The 27,034-nt window shown below is 39.6% G+C and overlaps 1 protein-coding gene across 5 annotated transcripts in view; it reads left to right on the top strand.

Moving 5' to 3' along the window:
• The window catches only part of SAMD12 (sterile alpha motif domain containing 12), a 176,517-nt gene that overhangs the window by 59,211 nt on the left and 90,272 nt on the right, over positions 1-27,034 (top strand). For all 5 annotated transcript variants that reach the window (XM_064395393.1, XM_064395412.1, XM_064395375.1 and 2 more), the window contains exon 4: positions 26,347-26,487. In XM_064395393.1, coding sequence (XP_064251463.1) covers positions 26,347-26,487 — 141 coding nt within the window. The remainder of the gene's footprint in view (positions 1-26,346; positions 26,488-27,034) is intronic.

Genomic DNA, 27,034 nt, shown 5'->3' with positions numbered 1-27,034 from the left:
AGTGCTTTATTTGATAGCTATGTTGCTGCTGAAAATCGGGTGCTCTGTTCTTCAGAGGCTACAGTCTGCTGTGGATTTTTGTTTTTCTCTTTAGTCTTTATTTTAGTCTTTTAACCCTTAAAGGACAGGGGAAAAACCCACAAACAAACTCAAATTAAAAAACAAACAAACAAAAAAACCCAACCCCCCCCAAAAAAAACCAACAAAAAACAAAACAAAAAAAAAAAAACCCAAAAAAACCAACAAACCAAGGAAGACCAAAAATCATGTCAAAACATGAGCTATCCCACAGAAGTTTTCAGAATCTCAAGAGCCTGCAATCCATCAGGCTATGCAGACCTTACCCTGCTTCCCAGTATTTCTGCTTGAAACATGAGGAATTTGTGCCTGTCAGGTTGGTAAGAGAAGCCTCCAAGTTCCACAGACAAAAGTGTTGCTTCTTAATCACTGAATAAAAAACCCAAATGCTGTCCCAAGGGGAATTTGAGGTTTTGTTCAGTTTTGTGAAATGCTGAACAATGATGCCCTTGAGGAAATGTGTATCTTTTGTCAGTGTGCCATGTGTTTGAGACAAGCTGTCAATGTAATCCCAGTCCTGTCAGCTGCACTGACAGGGCACCTGCATTGCACAGGGCCTGGTGACATTGTGCTGCGATTACAGGGAGGTCTTTCACTCAAATGTTTGATCCTCAAAAGAAGTTTATGTGTATAAACCCCAGTCAGTCTCTCTGCAGGTTCTGTTGGGTGCAGGGAATTGCTGAATTGAGATTATTTACCTGTTTGCAGATCAAAATCACCAGATTCTGTAACTATTTTAGTTAGAAGTGTCCTTTTGAAACCATCTAGTCCAACCCCCTTGCTCAAGCAGATGAAGCTAGAATAGATTGTCCAGGAAGTGTCCAGTTGGGTTTTGGATGTCGGCACAGTTGTTCTATTTAATCGAGGTTTTCCTTGATTACAACTTCGAAGTTGCAATTTTTAATGTTTATTTTGCATATGTTATGTAGATTTTATCTTACAGTACTTGTTTTTGATCTAAATATAACATCTCAGAACCTGAGGATGTATTAATAAGGTTATTCAAAAAACAGTGCCAAATGTGCAATGATCCCAAATGGCCTATAAGGAAATGTTGCATGTTCCCAATTTTTGTTGCTGTTTTAAGGTATAAACACTGTCTGGAGAAATGCCAGGAATGTGGCAATCTGTTATGAACATATCAAACCTATGAAGTACTGCAATCCAATCTGCTGTCAAGCTCTAGTTGAAGTGCCATGCAAAATTGCTCCTGTCCATTGGTTTATGGATGCTCTGTGCATATAGATAAAGCTTGTCATATATTGGCTTATCAAAAACAAACAAAAGACAGCTTGATTGTGATGAATGTCACCTGTAACTATTATCCTAGGCTAATCTACTGCTGAATTTGCTATCCACAGATGTGTGCAGCCCTTTTTTATGTCCCATTAAGCCATATGCAGACCCACATCACAGTGACTCATTCCGAGTCTGTCTTATGCAGAAAGCTTCTTTCTGTTAATAAATGATGGTCTGTGATTTTTTTATTACTCTCGACACAAGGAGCTACAGACCTGTTAGCCTCTCACCAGTTCTGCTAAAAGAATGGAACAGTTAATTTGGGCTTCTGTCAACAAAGAATTGCATTGTATAGGTAATACCAGTTATCTTGATGCTTAGCCTGTCAAACTAACCTGGCACATTTTTCTTTCTTTCTTTTTTTTTTTTTTTTTTTCCATTGGCGAGGGTACAAGTTGAGTACTTAGCAGCTACCATGCAGAATACCTGCCTTTTTTTGCCCCAAAAGCATACAGCTTAGGATCACATGGCATCTTAATTAAACATGTGCCTTTTAATTCCGTATGCCGCGTGCTGGCATGAGGCTGGTTCGTTGACAGATGCCTGTACACAGTAGGGAGACACTAATGAAAAGGGCCTTTATTGGTGTCCCCTGGTTTAGCTGGTTGTGCAGCATCGCTCAGCCTTTCTGTGCTGCTTGCCTAAGTGTAGCAGTTGATGTGGTAGCAAGCAATCAGCAGGGTGTGTTAATGGTACATGTGTGGTATAAACAATCCAGCTAAATGGTTCTGAGAAAATATGTTTTATTGAGCCAAATGTAGCATGGTATATGAGAAATCCCTTTATCCTGCGAGTACAGCCTCTTCTCCCTTGGAAAACAGGCTGTCAAAGAAAAAAAAGGAGTTGGGAGTTAGTGTAGGTAGACACGTTATATGTACTCTAAATGAAAAGCTAATGGGACTAATGTAATCTCTTGTTATAAAAGTTGAATTGAATAGAAGGGATTGTTGCAATGTACACAGGTCAGGCTACGTAAATCTGCAGGGATGCTGTGTCCAGTTGTGATGTTTTAATTCTAAGAGTACCATAGAAGTAGATAGAAGGCAGAGCTTTTCCCAAGCCTGGAAGGTGAGCTTGTGTTGTCATGTTACAGGAGATGGAGCTGCTGAAAGGAAGGTTGATAGGTGACTTGATAACTGGATATAGGGGCTTAGCAGGACAACAGTGTGTGTTCAAAAGCTGAAATTGGAAGCTTGAGTGATTCAGTAATGGGAAAATGAATCCTGGCTTTGCAGGTCATTCAGCAGTGGAAGTACTTATTAGGAAAAAGGGTAGACTTCGACAAATTCAAGTTTTCAAAAGGTGAGAAAGGTGGGTGGAAAAATACATGGTAAGCATGTGTACGTGGAGTACCCAGGCTGCATGGTTACAGGGATCCTTCAGCAGAAGTGTCAGCAATCTCTAGATTCCAATACACTCTGCAACCTCATTTTGTGAATTTGGGTTGGGGTTGATTTGTATTTGCAATTTTATTTTTCTGCTTCTTGAGAGTCTATGCCTTTAGAAGCAAGCACCACTCAGAAGCTCCCATGAGCTTTGAATTAGGCACCCAACATAGCAGGAGAAACTAGCTAGCAAAACTACAGGTAAAACGATCTACCAGTTGCTCTTTCTGTGCTCTACACATGTTTTTTCCTCCTTGTTCAATCAGTATGTCAGACTAGGTCTAGGGTAAAACATCTGACACACAGGCATTCACACTTCAGGCTGAATGTGAGCAGTCCTGCATACTCCTGGATATAGCCCTGTTGTAATCATCACGTTTGGAGTGAGTCCTTGTACTTAGGGAACTATCTGGTATTTTCCTAACAGCTCTCTCCTAGTTTGAATCTCTTACATTTTCCTGTGTTTGTCCAGAGAGCAAGCTAGGCTACATACACATACTATGGAAAATCTAAATCTGGGATTTGAAGTTCTTGTCTGTCTTGTCTTTGAATTCCCCTTTGACTTGCATTTTGCAAATATATCAAATGTGATGTGCAAAGATGATGTCTGTAAACAATCTATTACACATTTCTTTTGAACCCAGTTGGATGCTGATGCATGCTCACATACCTGCCATTCCTTTAATTCTCTTCTTAGGCATCATTTCTGTACAAGGCTGCTAATACCATCTGCTTTTCATGTCTGTGTATACATTATTCTTAGAGCAGATAAACATGTTTTGCTGAAGCTGCATGTGATGCTCTTTTGCTAGGACAGGTACCAGAGCTTGCAGTCTGCTAGGAGACTCTGAGTTCTTGAGCTGTTGCCTGGGAATTTCTTTACTTTTGTCACATCAGAAGTGGCTCTGTCCTAAAAATGATAATGAAAAATAACTATTGGAGACCATTTCTTCTGAAAGCACAACTCTTTGAATACGTTTTCCAATTCAAATATATGTGGCCATCAACTAATGTAGCCAGGATCAGATCAACAGAAGGATTTTAGCCATGGAACTATCTTTGGCCTCCATCTGCTGCATGCAGTATTACCATACTGTGTTGCTGGGATGGGACTTAGAGCTGCAAAGTGCAGACATCAAATCAATCTGACAGAAAGCAAGGTTCACACTGGCTGTGTTTGTTACATTTTTAGGCAAGAGTATATTCTACTTGTGTAAATGCTCTTGCTTTTTTTTCTGGGTTCACAGCTTCTTTGGCTTTAAATACAGTATATAATCTAAGGGTTTGAGATTTTGCAAAAGCTCTTGAGGGGTTCAGATTGTGAAATTTGGGTGTTCTCTGATGTCTGCTCAGAACAGTTCAATGACTACGCTTCCAGGAGATTTTACTTTGGTGTGTGAATTTTCTTTAACAAAAGCAGAAACAGTTACCTGCTCAGGTCAGAGAATATCAACCACAAAACTGTCCAAGATTTTTTCTTGGTGATAAAGCTAAATCTTAAACTGCTGCATAAATTGTTCAAAGAGAAATGGAATCATCTGAGAGTCTGATTTCCTGGACCTCGTAATTTTACATCTGCGCTACTGCAGCATGGCACAGCTTTGCCTGAGCACAGCTGTCAGGCTAGTGAAGGATCACATGGAGTATTCATGAGCAGTCTTCTCTCTGGGCCATGAGCGAGGTGGAGCTTTGAGGCAATGGTTTGTGATACTAAAATGGAGGAATACATTCTTCAATGCAGACTGCAGCTTCAAGTCAAAATGTTGAACTGCATTGATTCCCACGTTGTTCATTATCAGAGCTGAATTCAGTGGAGCTGTCCCTGACTGCTTACAGTGATTACAGACGTAGGTGATGGTTTCCAATCTTCTACAGGGACCAGTCACTGGAGGACAATGAGGGCTTTATTTTGCCAATGAAATTTCACAGCAACTGGCTGACAGTAGAGGATATATTGAGAGTCTTCTTTTTCAGATACAGATTAATGTCCATTTAAAGCGCTGAAAATTGGGATCTAACTGGGACCTCCTAGTAGTTTTTTGTCCTAGACTTAGGGGTTTTTTCCTTCTGTTTTGAGACTTTTTGTCCTTCTGTAGAATGATCTTCCTTTCCAGTAGTGGGAACCTTTAGAAGTACAAGCATGACAGTTCTCTCATTGTATTCAGCTCCACAAAGGCACTACCTGGCTTGGATGACTGTCCCTAAGCCTGGGGCTGGAGCATGCACAGTCTCTTGAAATGACTCTTTGAGTGGGTCTGTTGAGTGGTTGCAGACTGAAGTGCTTTGAAGCTTCTAACATGAGCAAATTTACATTGATCTTGTGCTGAAGACAGCACATTGGCACAAAGGCTTACTATCACGTTGTACTTTCCAGTCAGAAACTGTGGGGTATTTTTCTTCTTCCCAACAGTTACTTAATTCTTTTAACTGAACTGCAAGTATTTTCCCTGACCTTGTATTGAAAATCATTGAAATTTTGGTAACAATAATTAAGCCTAAAAAATCAGTTTGATACAAATAACTGACATGGAAATTTTCAGCCTCAGTGGTTGAAGTTCAGCAACACTTGATGATTATGAAAGGTGTCAAGCAGCTATAATCATAGTCATCGACACCTGTGCTGTATGTGTGTACCAAAACATGTATTTGGTCTCCTTTTTAAGGAATATATGCAATGGCTCATTGTTGTAAGTCTTTCTATTTGGCTGCATTGCACATTTCTGTTCTGTAAAGGGAATATGTGTTTAGAGAGACTTGCTATTCTGTGGATCAAATGTATATTTTTATGGAAGCTTTCATTTTCTTCTCATATTGCTTTATTTAACAATGAGTTTTTCAAACTAGAAATGCACTATCATTCCTTAAGTAGAATATTGTATTTCTTATGCATAATATGTTGTATATGCAGTTTCTGTGTGTAATGATTTTCAGGATTCTCTCTCAAAACTAAGTGTACATGGCTTTCAAATCTGTTCCATATGCATCTTTAAAGCAGTGATATAGCTGTAGGTATGAGTGTGCTGTATCAGGCTGAGGATGCATCTAGAGTAGAATCCTCTCTGTCCAAAGGTGATGCTTAGGAAGGAGTGTGAGTATGGGACAAGCATATTTCCTTCCAATACCCTTCCAGCAGTTTGAACACATTATTCTTTGAACATATAGCCTGAATCTCTGTGGTAACAGGTATGACTAAAGGACATGGAACCTGAAAGCTGACATTTCCTGATTGCTGAGATCTGAGCAGTGCAGCTTTAACAGTGACTTTGTGTGTGCTGGTGGTGGTGGTGTGTTTTGTACTAGAAGAGAGGAGTATTTAAAGATGCAAGGGAGTAATAAGAGTAATAAACCAAATTTGAACAAAACACAAAAACAAACAAAAACTCACCAGACTGATGAATTAAAAAATTGTGTGCCCCTTGAGCTTGTTGTTTTTATTGCTATTTAGTTAGTATTTTAGTTTAAAATTTTATTTTCTGGATGGGTTGATGGCACATGTACTCTTATGTCCAGAAAATTCCCCAAATGAGCAGAAAATGCAACCAAAATGCTCCTGTAAGTCTCCTTCACTTTTCACACATGATCCAGGTTTGTGGTGCATAATTCATGTAATAGTTTTGGTTGCAAGGGTCCCTTAAAGGTCATCCCATAAGGATCCCAAAAGTCCAACCCCCCGTGCCATGGCCAGGGACACCTTCAATTAGATCAGGTTGGTCTTAGCCCTGTCCCTTGACCTTGAAAGTTTCCGGGAACGGGGCATCTACAGCCTCTCTGGGAAACCTGTTCCACTGTTTCACCACCCTCACTGAAAAAATGTCCTCCTTATATCTAATCTGAATCTATCCTCCTTTAGGTTAAAAAACAGGCCTTACTAAAAAGTTTGACCCCGTCTTTCTTACAGGCCCCCTTTAAGTACTGAAAGGCAGCAATAAGGTCTCCCTGGAGCCTTCTCTTCCACAGGCTGAGCAACCACAGATTGAGATATTTCTGTCAGCATTGATGGAAGTTAGCTTTGAAGAACTTGCAGTATTTACTTACAGATCCCTACTGCTGCAATACAGTTCTGACCTTCAGAGACACCACTTCTGAAGAGCTCACAGAGCCTTTTTATTTTGTTGAATTTGATGAATGATGCCTGGCTTTCATTTCCCTGACAGACTGTTTATTTTCACCAGGTGTGCTTCAGGGCTGACTCTCTGTTTGTTTGTTTTTCTTCTTTATTAGAGAGATACTGTAATTGTTATTTTACTGACAACTAACTATCTGAGCATTTATTGCTCGTTCTGGAATGCCAGATGTCAGAATACATCTTACAGAAAGAAGATGGAAACTATCTCTTTTTAGTCATAGTAGTCTTGAAAATATAAGGCAAAGTAGAATATGGCTTTTTTACATTCCATCTGAGTGAATCCTTCAGTAGTAAGCAACTATTTGCATACTCTTTATGTAAGCAAGCTCTAGCTAAACAGCATCCACTAAATCTTGTACAGTCTATTGCTGACTTGCAAGAATTGCTGGGAACTGTTACACCAATATGATCATCCATCTGGCAGAAAAACGCTGTAAACTGCAGTGCCATTAACACTTTTGTATAGCAAAAGCTTTGATGTGCTGGATCCATTCTGTACCTCAATGAATTACCCACAGTAAAAGAACAGTATGAACAATTGTAGTCTGAAACACTCTCTTGTACAAACCTGCAGTTATAATTGGTAGTGAGAGACTGTATCTTTCAATGCTATCTCTCAAAAATGTATTAAAATGATTAAACAGATTTCCCAAAGAATTTGAGGACTTGCTAATACTAGACCAATATGTGATTTAAAAAAAACAAACCAAGCATGCAGCTTGCTGGTTTTCAATAATTAATGGCTTTCTTGAGTGCAGAAAAGTGAATTTGCCAAATTTGACCTTGGACCAAAATCATAGCTAGAATATTGAACTTGTTTTGTTTTATGTAAACCACAGTGACGAGTCATGTAATTGTCCTCTGTAGGAGGTTATTGAGAAGTCCTTAAACTGATTGCAATTGCAGTGGCCCAACATGGACCACTAAATTACAAACAATTTACTTTAACTCAACTTCAAATTGTTTAGCACTAGCAAGCCCTGTGACTAAACTTTGAGTGATATCTGGTTGTCAGCCCACATTGGAAATGGATTAACTTGGATGTGGGTTGGATTTGCCCTCCACAAAGTAGGTGTGGATGCCCTTGTGTCCTCTTGCAATTCTTGCAAGCATACTAAATGTTCTGAGTAGCTCCTTATAACTCATACAGCCAGTAATGCAGTAGCTCAGTGCAGACTGATGTGCCCTTTCCTGCACCAGGGGCATATGGCAGGATTTCATCTCCAGTTTTAAATATTGGTGTACAACTGTGACCATCCCATGCAATTCAGGTTTGTGGGGAGATAGCATGTCTTTGTGCTTATTGGCCCCAGTCATGCCTCAAGCAACTGTATTGTGGTCATGTACTGGAAATGCTAATTGACCCCTGGAGAGGGGAACTTTATCTTTGCCAGGTATCAGGCAGAAGTTTAACAGAGCCATAAGTCAGGAGTCAGGCAGATTCCGAACAAGGAGGCAGCCAGGGCTCTCTGCCTTTGTAAAATGGAATAGCTCTGGTCACACTGTATTGACTATTGCCTCTCAACAGTACAGTGAGAGGTGTGATGCTCTAACTTAAACATCTTCTGCATCTCTTCTTAGAGGTGCCATATTACTTTCAAACCTTGTCTAGTGTGAATAATATAACTCTTATGCAAACCTATATGCTGCTGCAATGTGGAGTCATAGAAATCTTCAGTGAGCCCAAGTTAGAACAAGAAAAGCCTGGACTGCAGCTCTCTACCTCAACCAATAACAATTCCAATTCCTGTAAGTATTTAAGACTATGTAGAAGTAGAACTTAATGGAAGGAGAAATTATTATTTATTACTTAATTAGTACTTAGAGCCTTCCTGCCACACTGCTGCTGGACTGAATGTACCATTCAGAGGTGATGCAAATTCTTTATTCTTCATTTAGGATGATAAGAAAGCTCAGAAGAGTTATACTTGTCTTTCCAATGTGTGGGTTTTTACCACAGTCCAAAAATAATAATAAAGCATAAAAAATAACAGTAGCACCTGATTGAAAGATTCTTAAGAAAGGTACTGGAGACAGCTCATGTGTTTTTTTCATTGTAGAATCAGTGTGGGAAGATAGAAGTGTAACTAATAGAGAAATAATTTAACCTCCTTAAGCAAATGCTGTTCTAGGTTTGGACAGCCTTAGGACTCTGCAATAAAAATGGTTTAATATGAACAACTATTGAGATTTTATTATTAAAAATAAGAAATAATATCCTGACCTGTCATTGTATTTGTCATTTGATGGTTTTATACTCCTTTCTTTCTGTTTTGAAGCACAACTGTCATAATATCCAAGCAGGCCCTATAACAAAACAGAGAAGAATTATGTGAAAATAACATAATATTTGTACATAACAGTTCATTAAAATTGAAGCTGTACAATATGAATGACAGCATGAATACCTCAGTTATGAGTAACACTTTGTATGAGTTCACAGTCAGGTAGGTGAGTGTTGTCCTGGTTTTGGCTGGGATAAGGTTAATTTTCTTTTTAGTCACTGGTACATTGCTATGGTTTGGTTTCAGTGTGAGGGTAATGTTGGTGACACACTGATGTTTTGGTTGTTGCTTAGCGATGCTTGCCCAGAGTCAAGGACTTCTGAGGGTCTCAAGCTCTGCCCCTGAGGATTTGCACAATAAGATGGGAGGAAGCATGGCCAGGACAACCATGGGATATCCCATACCATAGAACATCATGCCCAGTGTATAAAGTGGGGAAATTGGCAGGAAGGGCCACTTGCTGCTGGGGAATGAGGTGGGTGTTGGTCAGTGAGTGGGGAGCAGCTGCAGTGAGCATCACCCACTTTCCCATTACAATTATTATCATCAATAATAGTAGTAGTATATTTTACTATCATCAGTATTATTATATTTTACTTTGTTTAAATTATTAAATCATTCTTGTCTAAAGCTGTGAGGCTTTTTCCTTTCCCTGCCATTCCACAGCTGTGTGGTCCTGAGCTGCTAGCTGGGGTTAAACCATGACAGTGTATATGGAGCAACATTTTACTTTATCACACAAGTAAAATTTCTTATCTAAGAACATGGATTTCCCATTAACCCCTCCTGGATTTGAAATAGCAGTCTCTCTCTCTTTTTAAAATCACTTCATTTCATAGTGCCTGTTTCATGTAACTGAGATAATCTGATGCTGCATGTTGAAGTGCAGCTCTCTCTCGCTTTCAGAAAACTCTTGATTGCATTGCTGAAGTCAGCCATAGCAAGAAACATTTCTATGTTAAGAGTCTGGTTAGCTGCTCTCTAAAAAGCCATTTTACTTGATTGTTCTGGGACTTCTTGAGGCAGACTTGAATTGATTCTCTTTTCTGGGCAAGGGTTCAGTGGAAGGTTTTGCAAACTTGGGGAGTGCATTGAATGCCTGGCAGTCCCAAAATTCTGCAAGTCCATCCTGATCTCAGGAGATGTTCCTCTCTTTATAGATGCAAATGTTCTTCTTGTCAGCATGTCTGTGGGTGTAAGTCAGGATCTTTATAAAATTCCAGCATTGTGGTACACTTTAACCTTTTTCATCACCTCTCCAGGTGATTAGAGTGTTGCTTTAAAGCTTGATGAAAATATCTGTGGCGAATCTGAAAACTTGCAGTGGAAAGTGGCAACGTTTCTTATAAACAGCTTTGTACCATTCAGGAACACTGAGAGAACAAACCATTAGGAGCTGTCTTTGTATTGACCACATTGTGACAGCAGAGTATTTTATTGTCTCTTACAGCAGTCCTGTAGCAGGTTTGCTGTTAACCCAGCACTCTGTAAGGAGTAGGCTCTTGGCTAGCAAAGAGGAGGTGCTTTCCAGTACTGGGGAAGTTACTTAACAGAAAGTGTTCAGTCTGCAGAGTTGTAGGAAGGTGATTAACTTTGATCATAGTGTTTATCCCAAGTCTGGAATGATATCCCAATAATTACTGTGCTTAAGTAAAATCCAAAACCTGGTGACTGTCTCTAGAAGTAACATATTTTTGTCAGTCTTCCTTTCCCACATATTTTATTGCCCTTGTTGTAAAGCTGTTTCTGTGGAGACTGTGCCAGTGGTCTAATTGTACTCACAGGTGGGAGGAAACCAGTGGCATTTTTTCCATGTGTCCTGACAGTGCTTGAGAAACCATGCTGGCTTAGAGGTCAGGATTTCAGAAGACATTAAGGGTGTTCCAAGAATTATGAGTGAACTGACATGGGCACATCCTACAACTATAATTAATGGTCCCTGTGAATCAGGCAGAGTATATGTGTAAAAATCCTTGACAGCTCTTCTGACTTGTGCAATGTGATATGCAGCATGTTGCCCTTCAGAAGTAATCCAAAATTGGACTTGACATTACTGCTTTTTGGGCTCTTTTTCACACATTGTCTCTTACAGGACTTCACAGAAGTAGCATTCCTTGAAGAAATGTGTTGCTTTCCTCAAACACAGTATCCCAGTCATTTACACCTCTTCTCTTTCTCCTTCTCATTTCCGGTATTTGAAAATGTTGGAATAACTTTCTCATAAGTAAGACCTGAAACAAGGCCTAAAGCCAGCAGAACCCTTAAAATGCTTAGAAGTGAAAACTAAATCTAAATAAAATTTCCATTGTCATTAAAAACTTAACCAGACATCTCTTTTCCATTGCTTTTCATAATTTTCACTGTTGAGAGAATCAAGTAATTTAAAAGTTTAGAACAGGTAGGAAGAACAGGTCAAAAACAGCAGAGGAAATCCTTTCCAGCTGCTCTGGCTTGTGCCAATGGACACATAGAATTAACAAGGAAGGCAGTAATTTTTTCTGTCCTCTGACCTCTGATTTCTGAGGAACCAGTTTATACTTGTACTTTTCAGGAAGAGCGAATGAATCCTGGAAGTCTTCTTGTCTTCTAAGATTGAACAAACCCTTATGCAGCAGATGTACTATGTTAGTAGAGCTGGTTGGGATTTGACAAGAGGACTTCTGGCTCTGTAATGTTGCCATGTTGATGTCAGTGGTGTTTCTCAAACATCCTTTGACACTGAGGCTCATAGTAAGCAATTGCAACAGCTTGTGCCCATGCTGCTAGGGGTTCTTACTCTTAAGGATAGGCTGGTTGTGTTATGCCATCTGTGGAAAACAACCCCCAATCTCTGCTCATTCCCGAAATATACCTGGAAGTTTCTGAGGAACTGTTAGGTGGCCCAGGTCAGTATCATGTCATGAAATCTCAGGGATGATTTGATAGTACAAACAACTGAGTTCCAGCAGCTGAACCTTGGTGGCAGTGGTTAATTTAATGGTGTGCACAGCAGTGGAGAATTGATGTTCTTGGAACCAGATGCAGTCCTCTTTTCAGAATGGGTGACATCAGGTGACCTTCAAAGGGCCGAAAAATACCACATTTTACAAGCCTAGTAGGCTCCAACCTTCTGCCCTTCTAACCTTGCTGCTTACAGCACTTTCTTTAGAGAAATCCAGTGTCTGGATGCTGCTGCTGCCGCTGAGGGATACTGCAGGTGGTGTACACTTGTATCTTAAACAGTTTTGAGGGTGGGTAGGTATTTTTTCACCCGACTCCTTGGTTTGCACATTGCAATTGAATACATCAATATACAAATTATGTAAGACTCTCATATCCAGTACTTGCTAGTTGTGCCCTTGCTAACTCTGTTGAAGTTCAGGCTGCCTGATTTGCTGCTCTGTACCTTCATGGAATAGAATCACAGTCACTGTGGTTAGAAGGGACTCTGAAGATCATCTTGTCCAACCTCCTGCTCAAAGCAGGGCCCACTAGAGCAGATTGTCCAGAGCTGTGTCCTGTCAGTTGTATCTCCAAGAATGGAAACTCAGCAACTTTTCTGAACATTTGTTCCAGTGTTCAAGCACACTCAAAAAAGGTTCTTTACAATTAAATGGAATTTCCTTTGTTTCAATTTGTGGCCATTGTCTCTTTATTCCTTCTGTTAGGTATTTACACATGTTGGAAAGCTCCTCCTGAGCCTTCTCTTTTCCTGTCTGAGTGATCTCAACTCTCTCAGCCTTTCCTTACCTCATAAATGCCCCAGTCTAGTAATCATCTTTGTGGTCTTTTGTTGGACTTGCTCCAGTATGTCTATGTCTCTCTTGTACTGGGGATTCCAGAACAGGACAAAGCTTTCCAGGTGTGGCCTCACCAGGGTCAGGTAGAAGCAAAGGATCATGTCCTTGGACCTGCTGGAAATCCTATTTCCTACTGCAGCCCAGGAAAGTCTAGAATTCCCAGGAACCAGGGTTCCAACAGCTGACCTTCTTGGCTGAAAGGGCACATTTCTGGCTTACATTCAGCTTGGTATTCACTAGGATCCCAGGTCTTGCTCACTGAATAACAAAAATGTTTTTTAGACCATTATGAAGGGATCTTACGTGATCTGATCCTTATCATTTAAGTAGAACATGGCTGCTGAGAGCAGATACAAGGTCCTGAGGCCATGACTGGGAGTACCCATGTCTTGCTCTATGTTGCAGAAAGAACCTTGGCTTGCCCATCTTCAAAGGTCATCAGAAAATTGCGTGGGAGCAGACAGGAAATAACTTGATTTAGATCAGCTTCTTATGCAACTGTGCAGAAGGATTTGTAATTGAAACTTCAATCTATAGACAGCTGTGATCCTACATACCATCCAGCTGATTTAATTCAGGGGTATTTACAGGAATTCGTACTGTCAGTGCTCACATATGGCTTAACCAGGGAAGCTTTGTAGTCTGAGAAAACTGCAAAAGAGAACTTGTTTCAGTGGGAAGGAAGCAGAAAAAAGCTGGTGAGGAAAACCAACAAAAAGGGGTATCACAAAGGTAACTCAAAGAACATTACAAAGAAATATAAGTGAATTGAGGGAAGAGTATTTACATATCTGGATATTTGACTTAGAATTTTAATTATGCACTGGAAGATGAAGTAAATAATTTCTTAGTATCTGTTGTTACTTTTTTGGTTTGTATTGCTGCTATTCCGCTCTTGATATCTGAATATTGTTACTTGCTGGAGTTTCGCAAGACATGTGTCTACAACCCAGGACAGAGAGTTAAGCCTAGATGTTATTTATAACATAGAAACAAGAAATTGTCTTTTTTTTCATAATCAAAATCACATTTGAAACTAACCCTAAAATGATTTGGCTTTTGTACTGAAGACTGAGTGCAAGCTAATGGATGGAGATGAAGATAAACAATTTAGTACTTGACTGAGGATTCAATTTGTGGCTCAGTACTCAAAAAATATTCTCTAGACTCTTGAGGTTTAGGAAAATTTTGCCAGGCTAAAAATTATGGTTTTCTTCTCTGTTTTCTTTGTGTGTGTGTGTAAACCAGTGGAAAAATTATTTTGCATATTTGTGTCTGAGCAGGTGCACAGTGACAGCACCTTCATTCAGCTGTCGGAATAGTCTCTCTCTGCATCAGTAAAGCATTTGCCCTGCACTTAACCAGTGTGTCACTGGCTCCTAGTGCATATTCTGTGAGTAAAAGAACTGTGCTTAAACACTGTGACATCTGCTCAGGGTGTGTGAGGGTGAGATCTGCTCATCTGCTGGGTGAGGTTTAGTCTGCAGTGTTACTGCAGGAAATTTCCGTGATGATAGTTTCCAGTCTTTTCCTCTATATAAATTATTACAGGGAACTTGCCAGTAAGGGTTATAATATGTTCACTAGCCACAGTTGTTGCTTTTTCTCTAATCTGATTTTACAGGTTGATTAGTGTTTGTTCAACTCAGTGCTTCAGTGCTTCCTTCTTTAAAGAAAGACTTAAAGGTGGATCATGTCATGCATTCAAATGTGTCCTCTCCATATATTCTTTCTAAAAACAAGCTGTAACTGAAGATTCATACATAATACAGTGATTTAGTGTTTGCTGTTCTGTCTGAAAGGGAAAATTTAATTTATAGTAGAAAGAAAACCCACTGAAGCTATTGGAAAGCCAATATAATATAAAGCAGAAAAACACCCCATATTACCTGAAGATTGGGAATTTACTGGTACTTGTTTGATTTATATAAATTTCCTTGTCTTCCTTTTACTCTTTCCCATGCTTTTTTCCCAAGGTCTTTTTGAATGTTGGATCTCATGCAGAGATAAAAAGCCCTCCACTGCTGCTGCCTCCCTTTTGTACAGACCCCAATAACCTGAGCTCCTCTGAACAATCTCTTCCAAAACCTCCATTTCAAGACCACAAGGACCTGAAAATCACCCATTTCACTGCTAGGTGGCTCTGATTGTGAATTAGCTTTATCTTTTAACTAGTGTTTCATTTTAATGAGTTTGGGTTTACCTTGCAACACTTTTTTCTTGTTTTGCCCCTTCCTGCTAAATCAAATAATATTGGAAATGGCAGAATTATTCTGCCGTTTTAAAATGTTGGTGAAATTCCTCTCACAAGCAGCTCCAAGTATTGCTATAGTCACTGGAAGCCATCCACTGACCTTAGGCTCAGCTGTAGCTAAAATTAGCCAACTTTGCTTTTGTTAATTAGTTGCTAAATTACCAGCTTTTGGATAATGAGAGAGTGTTTTGTCCCAAGCTCTTTTTTAGACATCTGCTGCTGAAGAGCCAGAGTGAGTGACACATATGGATTCCATTATGCCCAACTCAGGTCCTAGGGGTTCTGCTCTGGATTGAAAAGTGAACTCCTGAATTATCATCCAGAATAGTCCCTTCTGTGGTTTCTGAAAAAGCCTGGAGGCACCTGAACATCTTGTTTCTCTTTTTATTTTAGCCATGAATTTACCTCAGTGCCTGCAGTTGATTCTTTATGTGTGCCCAGAATTGCCCCAGTCTGAGCAGAAAAGCAGAAGGGAAAAGAAGTCTGGCTTCCCCTTCAGACCAAGGGCTTTCAAATCCTGCCTCCAAACTATTCACCTGCCAGGGCAGTTGGCCCTTTCTGCAGCATGCAGGAAAGGGAGGGCTGGAGTGGGTTCTCTGTGTCTGGTCTTGGAAAGAGCTGGGAGTTGACAGAGGTTGGAGCCCTTGCACCCTGCACAGAGATTCCCAAGTGCATCACAGGAAGGTCAGTGCAGCCTCACCTCTGCAGGACCTGGGCCAGCCCCTGCCTGGAGCAGGAACTCGACACGTTCTGCTGGAAGTTTGAAGATGAACTGTCTCCATCTTTTTGGAAGATGGAGAAGCTCCCTTGCTCATAGCTATAGCAGTTATTTTAATAAAAACGGTCTCACAACATTTTCCTGCACTTTGTAGTGGAAAACAAGCTTTTATTTTTGCTTGGGAGAGTGAGACCCAGAGGTAGAGCCAGGGGCTGGGCTGCATGTTCCATTTGGGCCACAGTGCTGGGCTGCAGCCTCTGGTAAGGCTCCTGCACATTAGTGTTGTATCATTATTATTAATATTATTGTTGAGCCAGATTCTGGAGGTACAGAATACAGAGTTTAAAAAATAAGGTCTGGATTCTGTTACAGGGATGAATTGCTTAAAAACTAGCTACAACAATTTGTTGCTTAGGTATCTGGGGTTTTTTTTCTGATCCAAAATGACTGTCTCACAGTGTTCTACAGGTCAAGTGTAACTATTAAATAGGAGAAATAGACCAGCCAAATAAAATCCTTATGTCCTGATTCTCCTCAGAGCTACAGTAATAAAAGCTGGGAGAAATGCAAAGTTTGGTGTACTACTGAGCCAGCAGTGCAGCAACAGATTAGTGCCTGTGTCTGTAAGACTGTGCATATAATTGAGCAGAGGTAACTTTTACAAATGGAAAATTATTTTTCCCTAGGTTATAAAATGGGCAGTAAGTTCAAGGCATATCAGAGGTGATGTGTGCCATCTGACAGGTGCTAGGTTCTAATTAAAGCCCCCAAAGAGAAATGCTAGACCAAAACATGCATCTGGAGAGATGTGGCTGGTTCCTCCTTCAGGTTAGGAGAGTTGAAGCAGTCTACAGTGCTTAACCTATTAGCATGTTGCTTTTAATTTTCCATTTTTATTAGTATGAATTATTAACCACATGAATATTAACAAAAAACCTTTCTCAATTTCATTTTTATTTAAAAAATGAAGGATTAAGCTGGTATGGGTGTGGTAGAAAGCATCACTGCAAGCTGCTTGGAGATAACAATGTGGAACAGGAGAGAGCTAGGGATACAGACTGGGAAGTATTTTAATACTGTATGTACCTCAGCAGTGGGATATGAAACCTTATTTTAATATTTAATCAAATTTTAATTTTTCTCTTTTTCTTTTAAACAAAGCAGTGATTGGAAAATCTTATTAGAAAATGTAAGTTCTCAGATACTGGTGTGCTGGAGCTTTGATGGCCCACAGACCTTCCGCAATGCAGTGCAGTAAGCTGTCTGCTCACATTATATCGGTTCTCCTTGCTTCCCACAAGTTTGGCATTAAAAGAAACTCAGAAAATGAATTAAACATGTTTGGAATGCTTCTTCTTTGTGTAGGTTTTTGCCTAAACGCTGTGTGGCAGTTAGAGTTATCAGGAGGAAGAAGGGATGGCTTTCCCCAGCAGAATGAGTCAGATGGTTCCCAAGATCTCCTTCTAAGGCGTGACTGTGGTGGGTTGATCTTCACTTGACACCAGGTGCCCCCAAGTCTCTCCTCTCCTCTCCTCAGCAAGGCGGGGGAAGAAAATAAGATGGAAAAAACCTCGTAGGCTCAGATACAGGCAGTTTACTAAAATAAAATGTGACTCTCAAGCAAGGAAAAAAACTCCAAAGATTTAATTCTCTACATCCCATCAGGAAGTGTTGTCTGGTGGCTTCCTGGGAAGCAGGACTTCAGCACATGTAGTGGTTGCTCTGGAAGGCAAACATTGTGGAAAAATGAATGTACTCTCTTCCTGTTTCTTAGCTTTTATGTCTGAGCATATGTCATGTGGTATGGAATATCACGTTACTCAGTTTGTGTCAGCTGTCCTGGTTATGTCCTCTCCCAAGATTTTGCCCATCCTAAGCCTCCTGGTGTGAAGGGAAATGTTGGAAAGACAGCCTGGATGCTGTGGGAGGGAGCACTGCTCAGCAGTAGCCAAAACACTGTGTTCTCAGTGACTTCCCAGCTGCTGCTACAAAGCACAGGCTCTGAGGGCTGCTGAGGGGAAAATGAGCTCTGCCTCAGCCAGACCCAGCACTTGAAAACAATGAAGGATTTTGCTTATAAATTGATTGTCTTCTGTGTGATTTTGGGGATTTCTCAGTTCCACTTGGGTCAGTCACTTCAAGAATGAGTGTTGGGCTCTTTTGGTGTGTATGTTTGTTTATGGTTATTTTTTTTGTGGTAATAAATGACCCCTTTTTTCTGCAAAAAATCTGATTTTTGGTCCACCATTAGGAGTTACAGCAAAAGTTCTTGTTTGAGTTTGTTTTAAAGACTTCAGTCAATTCTAATGCTTCCCAAATCGTCTTTCCCTTTCCAAATCTGTTCTGTGTAGAAGTTGTACATTATAATATAGGAATCTATGTTTACTCCTGAATAAATTAGCAAGACTCTTGCCAGCAAGAATCATCTAATGTGATTTTAAAAAAATTAATAAAGAATTGGGATATATAGTGCATAATGTGATGCACAGAGAGCAACATTATATTAACTAGGAATTGAAGAACTGCATGTCCTGCTGATGCTGAACAAAACCAAACATGTTGACATTCACTCACTCCATCATGAATAGGAAAGATTTCGGGGATATTTATTTGAATATGGGGACCATAAATCTAGCACACAGGTACCAACACACAATAGTCCTAGGATTTTTTCTTTAAATATACGATGTGCAATGTAATAAAAGCTCGTTATTATATGTCAGTATTATGTCTATATATAGCTGTAGATAATATATAATTTTGTATGCTCAGGAAGTAGGGTGGCAGATGTATATACAACAAACAATGTTGATTTATAGACTGGCTGCTAAAGGTTTACATTTATCCTTAATTTACTTTGTGGGTCCTATTGGGTCCTTCCTGAGAGCACTAAAAATGGTTGTCTCACATTTTACAGTATGCTTGAAAAGTGCTGTAACATGATTTGTGCCTCAATTTATATTTCAGAAGGGAATTCAAGTTATTACTATTTCCTCCTATTAAAATCATCAGGTGCTGAATATGTTCATCTGAAAAACAGGACCATCTAACAGTCTTTTACTCAAGACTTGTAAGAAATCAATATAGTTCCCATCAGTACAGTAAATTACCAACTGAACCACTTCCAGTAATCATGATGTACTTTCTCTTATTAACCCCTTCCCTTCTCTGTATTGAGATTTGTATTCTAATTATCTTAGAATAAAGATATTTTTGAATATAACTGTAAATCATTAGACACTAGAGTAATTAATTCATTAATTTCAAAGAATTTTATAACTAAGGCTCTTATATATCTCTAGCAGTTCTGTTTAAGGCTTTCATTGATGATCTGGACAAAAGGATTGAGGGCATTCTTGGTAGGTGTGCAGACAACACCAGGTTGGGTGGGAGTGCTGATCTGCTGGAGGGCAGGAAGGCTCTACAGAGAGATCTGGACAGGCTGAGTTGATGGTCCAAGCCCAGATGTATGCTTCAACAAGGCAGAGTGCCAAGTCCTGCACATGGGTTACAACAACCCTACCAGAGAAGATTTATATTGAATATTAGGAAAATTTTCTTCCCAAAAAGGTTTGTCAAGCCCTGGAATGGGCTGCCTAGAGAAGTGGTGGAGTCACCATCCCTGGAGGTATTTAAAAGGCATGTGGCTGTGCCTCTTAGGGCATGGTTTAGTGTTGGTCTTGACAGTGCTGGGTTAGCAGTTGATCTGAAAGGTTTTTTCCAGCCTAGATGATTCTATGATATAAGGATGTGTGATCCCACAAAGTATGCAATTAAATACCTCCTTGGAAATGTGTGGTTAAGTCAATGAGAAGGAATTGCTTGCTTTAGTTATGGGAGGAGAATTTCACTTCTGGAGGATTGTTGTCTTCAGCTAATTTTCAAGGTACCTGAACTCTTTTGAGCTACTTGGCTGGAAGTATCCACCAAGGACAAAGAAGCATGCTTTTAAATTGCAGTTCCTAAATTGAATCCTCCAGATCCATGCTCTGTTAAGTCTCTGTCTTTCAGTATTCTTACATGACTTCACCATTACCGCAGGTTTTTTGGTTTTGTTCAGTAGCATAAATCCAGTGTGGTTGTGTCTGAGCTGGTGGGCTGCCTGAGCCTGTGTCAGGAGCACAGCAGCCCTGAAGAGAGTGGCCTGGGGAGAAGCAGCTGGGGACAGCTACCTGGGAGACATCCTTGGGAAGAGGCAGGAAAACTGAGTGTCAGAAAGACATCTCCTAGCTTGAAATTTCAGAGCCCATCGTTGAACAGGAGATACATAGCTCAAAGGACTGTATCCGAATTAAGAGAATAGAAAATGACAGTGGCATGTGATAGAATATAGAGGGAATTGGGAAGGGCAGCACTAAGGTGAGAGGAAGTTACATTAAACTAAGTAATCTGAGTTAAATACCTTCACAGATGCAACAGTGACATCTTAGTAAGTTTGTCAGAAACAAATTTAGGAAGAAAGCCATGTTTTGGTTGTTGCTAGTTTTATATTTGATAATGCAGCTAAGTTAAAGCTAAGTTAAAGCTAAACTCAACTCTGTTGAGTTACTTTTCTTTCATATTTTGTTCATGCTTGTGGTTTGGAAGTGTGGAGGAAGGATGGGGTGGTGCAAGAAAACTCTGACCTGAGAAGGGCTTTATGGAAATAAACTTGTTTTATTGTAGATTTATGGGCAGAAATAAAAATAGTCATCACTTCATCTTGTCAGAATTATAAACAGAGATCATGCTGAAACAAGGGATGCAGATAATATTGAAAAAGTGCCTTTGTTTGCATAGCTGCTTCTTTGAGTTTGATCAGATGTTTATTGACCAATATGACAGTGTTTTCTTTGAGAAACTCTATTATAGAATGGGTGTCATCCAGATCCAGCAAATAATGAGTGAGAAAGAGAATCATCTTTGATGGTGCTAACAAATAAAAGCAGGTCCAAAGCTAGTTTGATACCTGAGCAAATTGATACATGAGCCTTTCCTATGACTCCCCTGGAGACATACTACAGTCATGGGTTTCTTCCATTCATGTGTCTTACCAGAAGGTAATTCCTGTGGTCCCATGGAGGTTTACTGATTTTGTTAACAGGATGAGAAAGTACAAGAATGCTGGCTCAGATGTTGGAGAACTTCCTCAGTAGGAGATCTTTAATATTCTTCAAGGTTAAATAGTCTTCTCTGCTCCTCCTGGTCCCTATCATTAGAAACTATTGTTCCTTCTTTTAATTTCTGTACCAGAATACTTTGTATCTCCTGTCTATTTAAGCTGGTCCCCAGCTGAGATTTTTTTCATCACATGAGAAGTACCAGTAGCAATTTTGGGAGCTCCTTAGGCTGGCGGCTGCCTTTGTGATAGCAGGTAGATCAATAAGGTGTTTGCTGCTATGGTTAGTCTGATGAAAAATGAATCCATTTTTACTTTTAAAGCAAATAAGTCTTCCCTGATTAGTGACATATTAGATATCTGAAGGGGGACAAAGAGAATGGTAATGCAAGTTGCAGTTTAAGAGTCTTCATTAGTCTTAGGTCTAAAATGATGAGTAAGACAAATCAGATCTAGCTGCCTTTGCAGGAAGAGCTGTAGATTTGCCACAAGGCATTGATGACAAAGTGTCTGATGTGTCTGGTTGACTAGGGATGAGACAGGCAAAGAAGGAGAGACAGAGTCTTAAATCCTCATGGGAAAAGCAGAAAATGTAGGACTGTAGAAGATCTGATAGGTTATCCAGAAAACCATCATGAAGTCATACCAAGTTTGCTCTGAAAATTTGATTGATTTCTGATTTGTGCTGTTTCTTTTAAAAGATATTTCTGAACTCAGCATCTTCAATTGTATTCACACCCATTTGTCCTCTTTTCAAATCAGTTCCCTAATATAGTCAGGGATTATATGTATACTATATATTATATATTTTATATATATATATGTATAATATATATTGAGTCTAATAGTTCTTCTCTTTTCCCAGTGTTCATCTCCCCCCACTGCTGTCTTGAGGATAGTTTTGTTCTGTAGAGGACTGTTCTTTTTCTTGCCTCCTCTCATAATTTTGCCATTCCTCACTATGAAATCATAGCCTCTTTCTCTGCCCATTCTTGTTTGCATTCTTTCCTGAGTATATGATGAGAGTTTTATACTTGTATCTCACCACCACCTGAACCATGATACTTATGCCTGTGTCTCTTGTCATGGAAATTTCTTACATGATATGTCCAAGGCAGTCAAGAGCAGCCAACAACCAGCCTGTTTAAGCAAGAGGAAAGCTGTGATCAGACTGTTTCAAGTAAACACAAAGCATCACATTTGAAAAACTAGAGAAACACACTATTATCTATTAACTAAGAATAAAATGGCATTTGCAGCATTTAAGTATAAACTTGAAAAATTTTTCATCTTACATAATTTAGGGGCTTAGTAAATCTCATTTTCCTTTTTTTTTTAAGATTTTGCAAGTAAGTAAAGTGAACATCTTGTCTGGACAACCAGATATACTTTTCATACTGTTCTTGGAAGACAAGGTCACCTGTCTTGGCCATATTTCACACCATCATTTGTTCCCACAAGTGGTTTATCATTTTCATCAGCTTTAAATTATTCACAGTTTGTGTCAGGGTTTTGTGTCAGATCAGCCTCTTACTAGCTATCTGCTCTTGTTTCCCTGTATTTCTTCAGTTCTTTCCGCATGTTAAATAAAACCTGTCCCTTTGCCTGCATTGCAAGTGTTCTTTCAAGGCTTCTTGTGTGGTGTCCTTCTGTGTGTCTGTAAACTGGCACTTGGGGGAAGAGCAGTAGGTACAGCAGTGCAGGGAGGGCTGAGCATTTCTGTCAGGTACAGCAGTCTGTGCTGCCTTGCTTGCTCAAGGGCCAGTGCCAGCCTCATTGGACCAGTGCTTCTACTCATGCTAATGTTCTGTGGCATGCAATGTTTCTCCCTCCATTCAGATTTTCATCTAATCCCAGCTTGATTCAATGAGATCTGTAGCAGCTAAGTCGTATTAGAAAAAATTAGGCCATCAATCTATTATTAAGCTGGAAAGTGTTTTATATTTTGTGTTTGCCCTCAGGGTAGCTCAGAACATTCTATGGCTGATCTGCCCTGAGTATGAGAGGGCTGGGGTTTAGGTGTTAAAAGATGTGTACAGATACTGAGGGAGTTGTGGAGTTGTGTTTAAAACATTTGGTTTCCAGCCTTGCAACTAGCCTGAACCAAGGCATAGGTGTTTGTCACTGGGACCTTTATGGTTCTCTTAGTTTAGGTGCTTTCAAAAAAATGTCCTTTTTGAAAAAAATGTACCTGCTGGGCAGGTAGATCCTACATCTAAGAGGTAGTGTCTGTTCTGTAGTGTTGGGAAATTTTCGTGCAATGGTAGTTAAGTTCATTCTGCTTGTGTCTGAACAAAGATCAGTGTATACTCTTAGAAAATGTATAGAATAGGTCAGTGTATACTCTTCGAAGTGTTCTGCTTTTAATAATATATCTGCACTCTCCGAAAATTAAAAACCTACCTCCAATTTTTACTGTCTCTCTGTTTAACCATGTTACTTGCTAAAATGGTCATCTTTTGTGTACTCTTACTAATTTCCCTTGTTAATCTTAGCTTTTTAAAAGAAAATAGGTATTTAAATCAGGATCCTTCATGCCAGTTATTTCACAGAACAGATGATGCTGGAAGGCACCTCTGGCAATTGTCTACTCAAAGCAGGGACAAGTGTAGCTCAGGACCTTGTCAAACAGATTTTGAATGCTTCCAAAGAGAGACTCCACAAGTTCTCTGGACAGTTGGTCTCCATGTTCAATAACACAGAGTTCTTAGCATGAAATGATTACTCTTTCAGATATGCATAATACAGAATGTAAGACAGGGAAGCATCCAAAATCATTAGCTGATTGTTAGGATCTCGGCCTTAGTGACTAATTGGCTTTAGTTACTGGTCCAGACACTAAAATTATCTTTTCATAGGCATGATTTCATGTCCAAATTAAAATTATTCTACTTGTGGCTTGGATGTTGTTGTTCTAAGTGTTGAGGGGGAAGAAGGTATGGAGAGGATTGAATTTTCACAATCAGGTCCTTTAGTGTGTTCTTGAAATGCCACATTTGGATGTTTGCTTTCTCACCTCATCACTGCCTCAACATGTCACTTTGGATTTGGTGCAAGAAAGAGTTAATTTAAGGCAATTTGTGCAAGCTGCTACAGAGAGTATGAGTCAATAGCATCGTGCTTTGAGCCTAAGCCGCAGAACTGACATGCCAAGAGTTGAAAAGAGAAATCTCTGTTTTGTGCACACTCAACTTCCAAAGGCAGTGGCTGGGGTAGAAAAACGATTTCAATGTGAACTAAAGAGTTGCCCAGAGGAAGGAGAGAGTAATGACTGTATCTATGGCCAAAAAGAGGTGGAGGGCACTGGATGAGATGCATGGCCTCTGTCTGTCCTTTCATATTACTGTTGCTGACTCCCTGCCCTAAGATGACATATGTGTTGGCACTCTTTAAACTGGTGTCTTGTATTTTTATTTGCTTTCATTTGCTAATTTGACATTGCAGACCATACTCTTGAACTGTTGTACATCCTTTATAGATAGCTTTAAGATGTTTTAGTGTGATAAGACAATATAAAAATTGAAGTCATTATTGCTGCCTTTATCACCAGGAGAATTGGACAGCTGGCATTGATCTGCAAGAGACTTCATTTCCATAGTTTGTTATTACATTAACCCTTAGAATTCTTCTTGTTTGTGATTTCAAACAAAGGTTTCCCAGTCAAAAGGTCATCCTTTGTAACATGTAGTGTTTGAGAGACACAGGAAGGCTGAAAATCTATGAATGCTGTAATTTTTATCTGATCAATAACATCTTGCTTTATTAATAGTAATATCCTGGTATTTTACATTGTGTCATATCAAGATCCTAAGGAACTGCTTGTGAGTGAAATCTTGCAGTTTGTGAAAGGCATGCTGCTAACTCCTTGGTTTGGGGCAGATATTCTGTGCCACTTTAAATTTTTGGCATTTATCTTAAATTTTTAAATTAAAATAATTATAAAAATTCTCTACTCCTTGCTATTTTGCAAGAAAAGAGGTTGAATAAGGGCCTTATCTTGCTGTGTTGAGTAACACTTTCTAATGAGCTAAATTGTACCATTCATCCAAAACCCACAGTAATGGTGGCACAGAGGCTGCTGTGTTGCAGAGGGAATAACTTGCTCTTTGCTATCTTCTTCTGGTTTCAGAATAAGGCATGAGAAGTCAAAGAAGGGATTTCTCATAATTAAAAAACAGAGGAGAATCTGTTTAAAAAGTTGAACCTGTTTAAGAAAGTGAACGAAACATGTCATTTTCAAGGTAGTATCAATGTAGCTCAAGTTCGATTAGTTTTTATTGGCCAGGGCACCTTTAGGTAGCAAATGTATATAGTGGGAATCAAGAGTCAGCAGGGGCTGCACAACACTCCTCCCTGCACTACCTCACAGCAGTGGGGAAGACCAAAGAAAGCAAGTTCTCATTTTCTTCATAGGGTAAAATTCTGCTTGATGCTTTGGTTCTCTACTTGGTTCAAATACTTCCTCGCTGTTGGCCCAGCCAGTGTACAGCCTTGCTCCTGTTTATTTACAGCACAGCCATGCCCAAAAGATGGAGTCAGAGTTCCACTAGCAAAAACGGGAGAATGTAGATTGTTTGATTTTTTTAACATCTACAATCTGCCTGGGGCTGTGTTTCAGCATTAACCTAATACTAAAGATAAGTCACAAACTGGGAGTGAATGCTTGCAAAGACCATAGGCAGATGGTTTTTTATAGTTGGACAAAATATTTTTCGGGAATGATTTAGATATAATTGATAGAAATCCCTGGGGTTTTTTTCCCAATTTTGCTGTGATAGTTGGCTGTTAAGAGGGATTTGGAAGCTGAACCATGAAGTACAGAACCATCCTGGGAAATGGTGCTGCTAAACCACAGACATACCTGAATTGCAACAATAGTCATCCTTGATATATCTTAAATTGATTTAATTTATAAAACCCACAGTCACTGGTTTTCACTCATTTCTTGACATGATGTTTGAAAATAGGTGGGAGTCTGTTTAGGCACCTATGTCAGTTGTAGACTTATAGGGGTTGTCCTACCTATGGGAGACCAACTGGCCCTTGAGAACAGTGATTGGTTGTCCAAAATGGCACAAGATACCTGTTTGACGTGCCTGTGTCTCACAAAGCACCAAAACAATACAGAAAAAACAATAGAAAAGGAAGGAGTAGCACATAAGTCCCTAACAGTAAGGGAGTACCTAACAGATGAAACAATATATACTCAGAATGAGGTATTTCAGGGCTGAGAATTTTTTCTGTAGTGAATTATCATGACAGAGTGAGCCTATTGCACTAATGGAAATCCTTGGGTCATTTTTCTTCTTGGCTTTTTCTTCCAGGCCGTGCTTTGCTGAGACTTACTGACAAAAAGCTTGAACGAATGGGCATTGCCCAGGAAAGCCTGCGACAGCACATTCTGCAGCAAGTCCTTCAGCTGAAGGTGAGAGAAGAAGTCCGAAACCTCCAGCTGCTTACACAAGGTATGAAAAATATTTTTTATATGGGCAGTTACTGAAATCAGATAGGAGAAGTTTGCCTGAGGGCGTAAAAGGTGACTTGATGTTCTACAAGAAATGATGCATGAAAATGTCTCATAGATTCCACATGCTTTCCAAGGGGGGATTAAAAGGTGAAACAATGCATAAATAAATAGAGATGTTCAGCTGCCTGTTTTGTGTGATGAACAGGCTCCATCTACAATTTGATGGTGGTCCTACTTAAGTGTCTGCTTACTAAGATGAAAATAATTATGTATAAAGGGCACAGATGGAGGACCTACTGTCTTTAATACCATTGTCCATTTTGCATTAATTTTTCACTTTCAGTGTGAGATAAAACACAGTTAGATGAAATAGTGTTGTTTCTGTCACCTGTTTTACGGTAAGAGCTGTCAGTGGAAAATTACCTGTTAGACTGTTTTTTGCAGATGGCCAATTCCTTCTTCATGTTGCAATAATTTTATTGACTTGACTAGAGTTGCTTTTAATTTTTGCTGCTAAGAAAAAACAAAGCTGGGCTTAATATTAA

Source organism: Passer domesticus, chromosome 1 (assembly GCF_036417665.1).
Source record: "Passer domesticus isolate bPasDom1 chromosome 1, bPasDom1.hap1, whole genome shotgun sequence".
Taxonomy (NCBI): domain Eukaryota; kingdom Metazoa; phylum Chordata; class Aves; order Passeriformes; family Passeridae; genus Passer; species Passer domesticus.
Note: the sequence above shows the minus strand (reverse complement) of the source record. Positions and strands in the feature narration are given on the sequence as shown.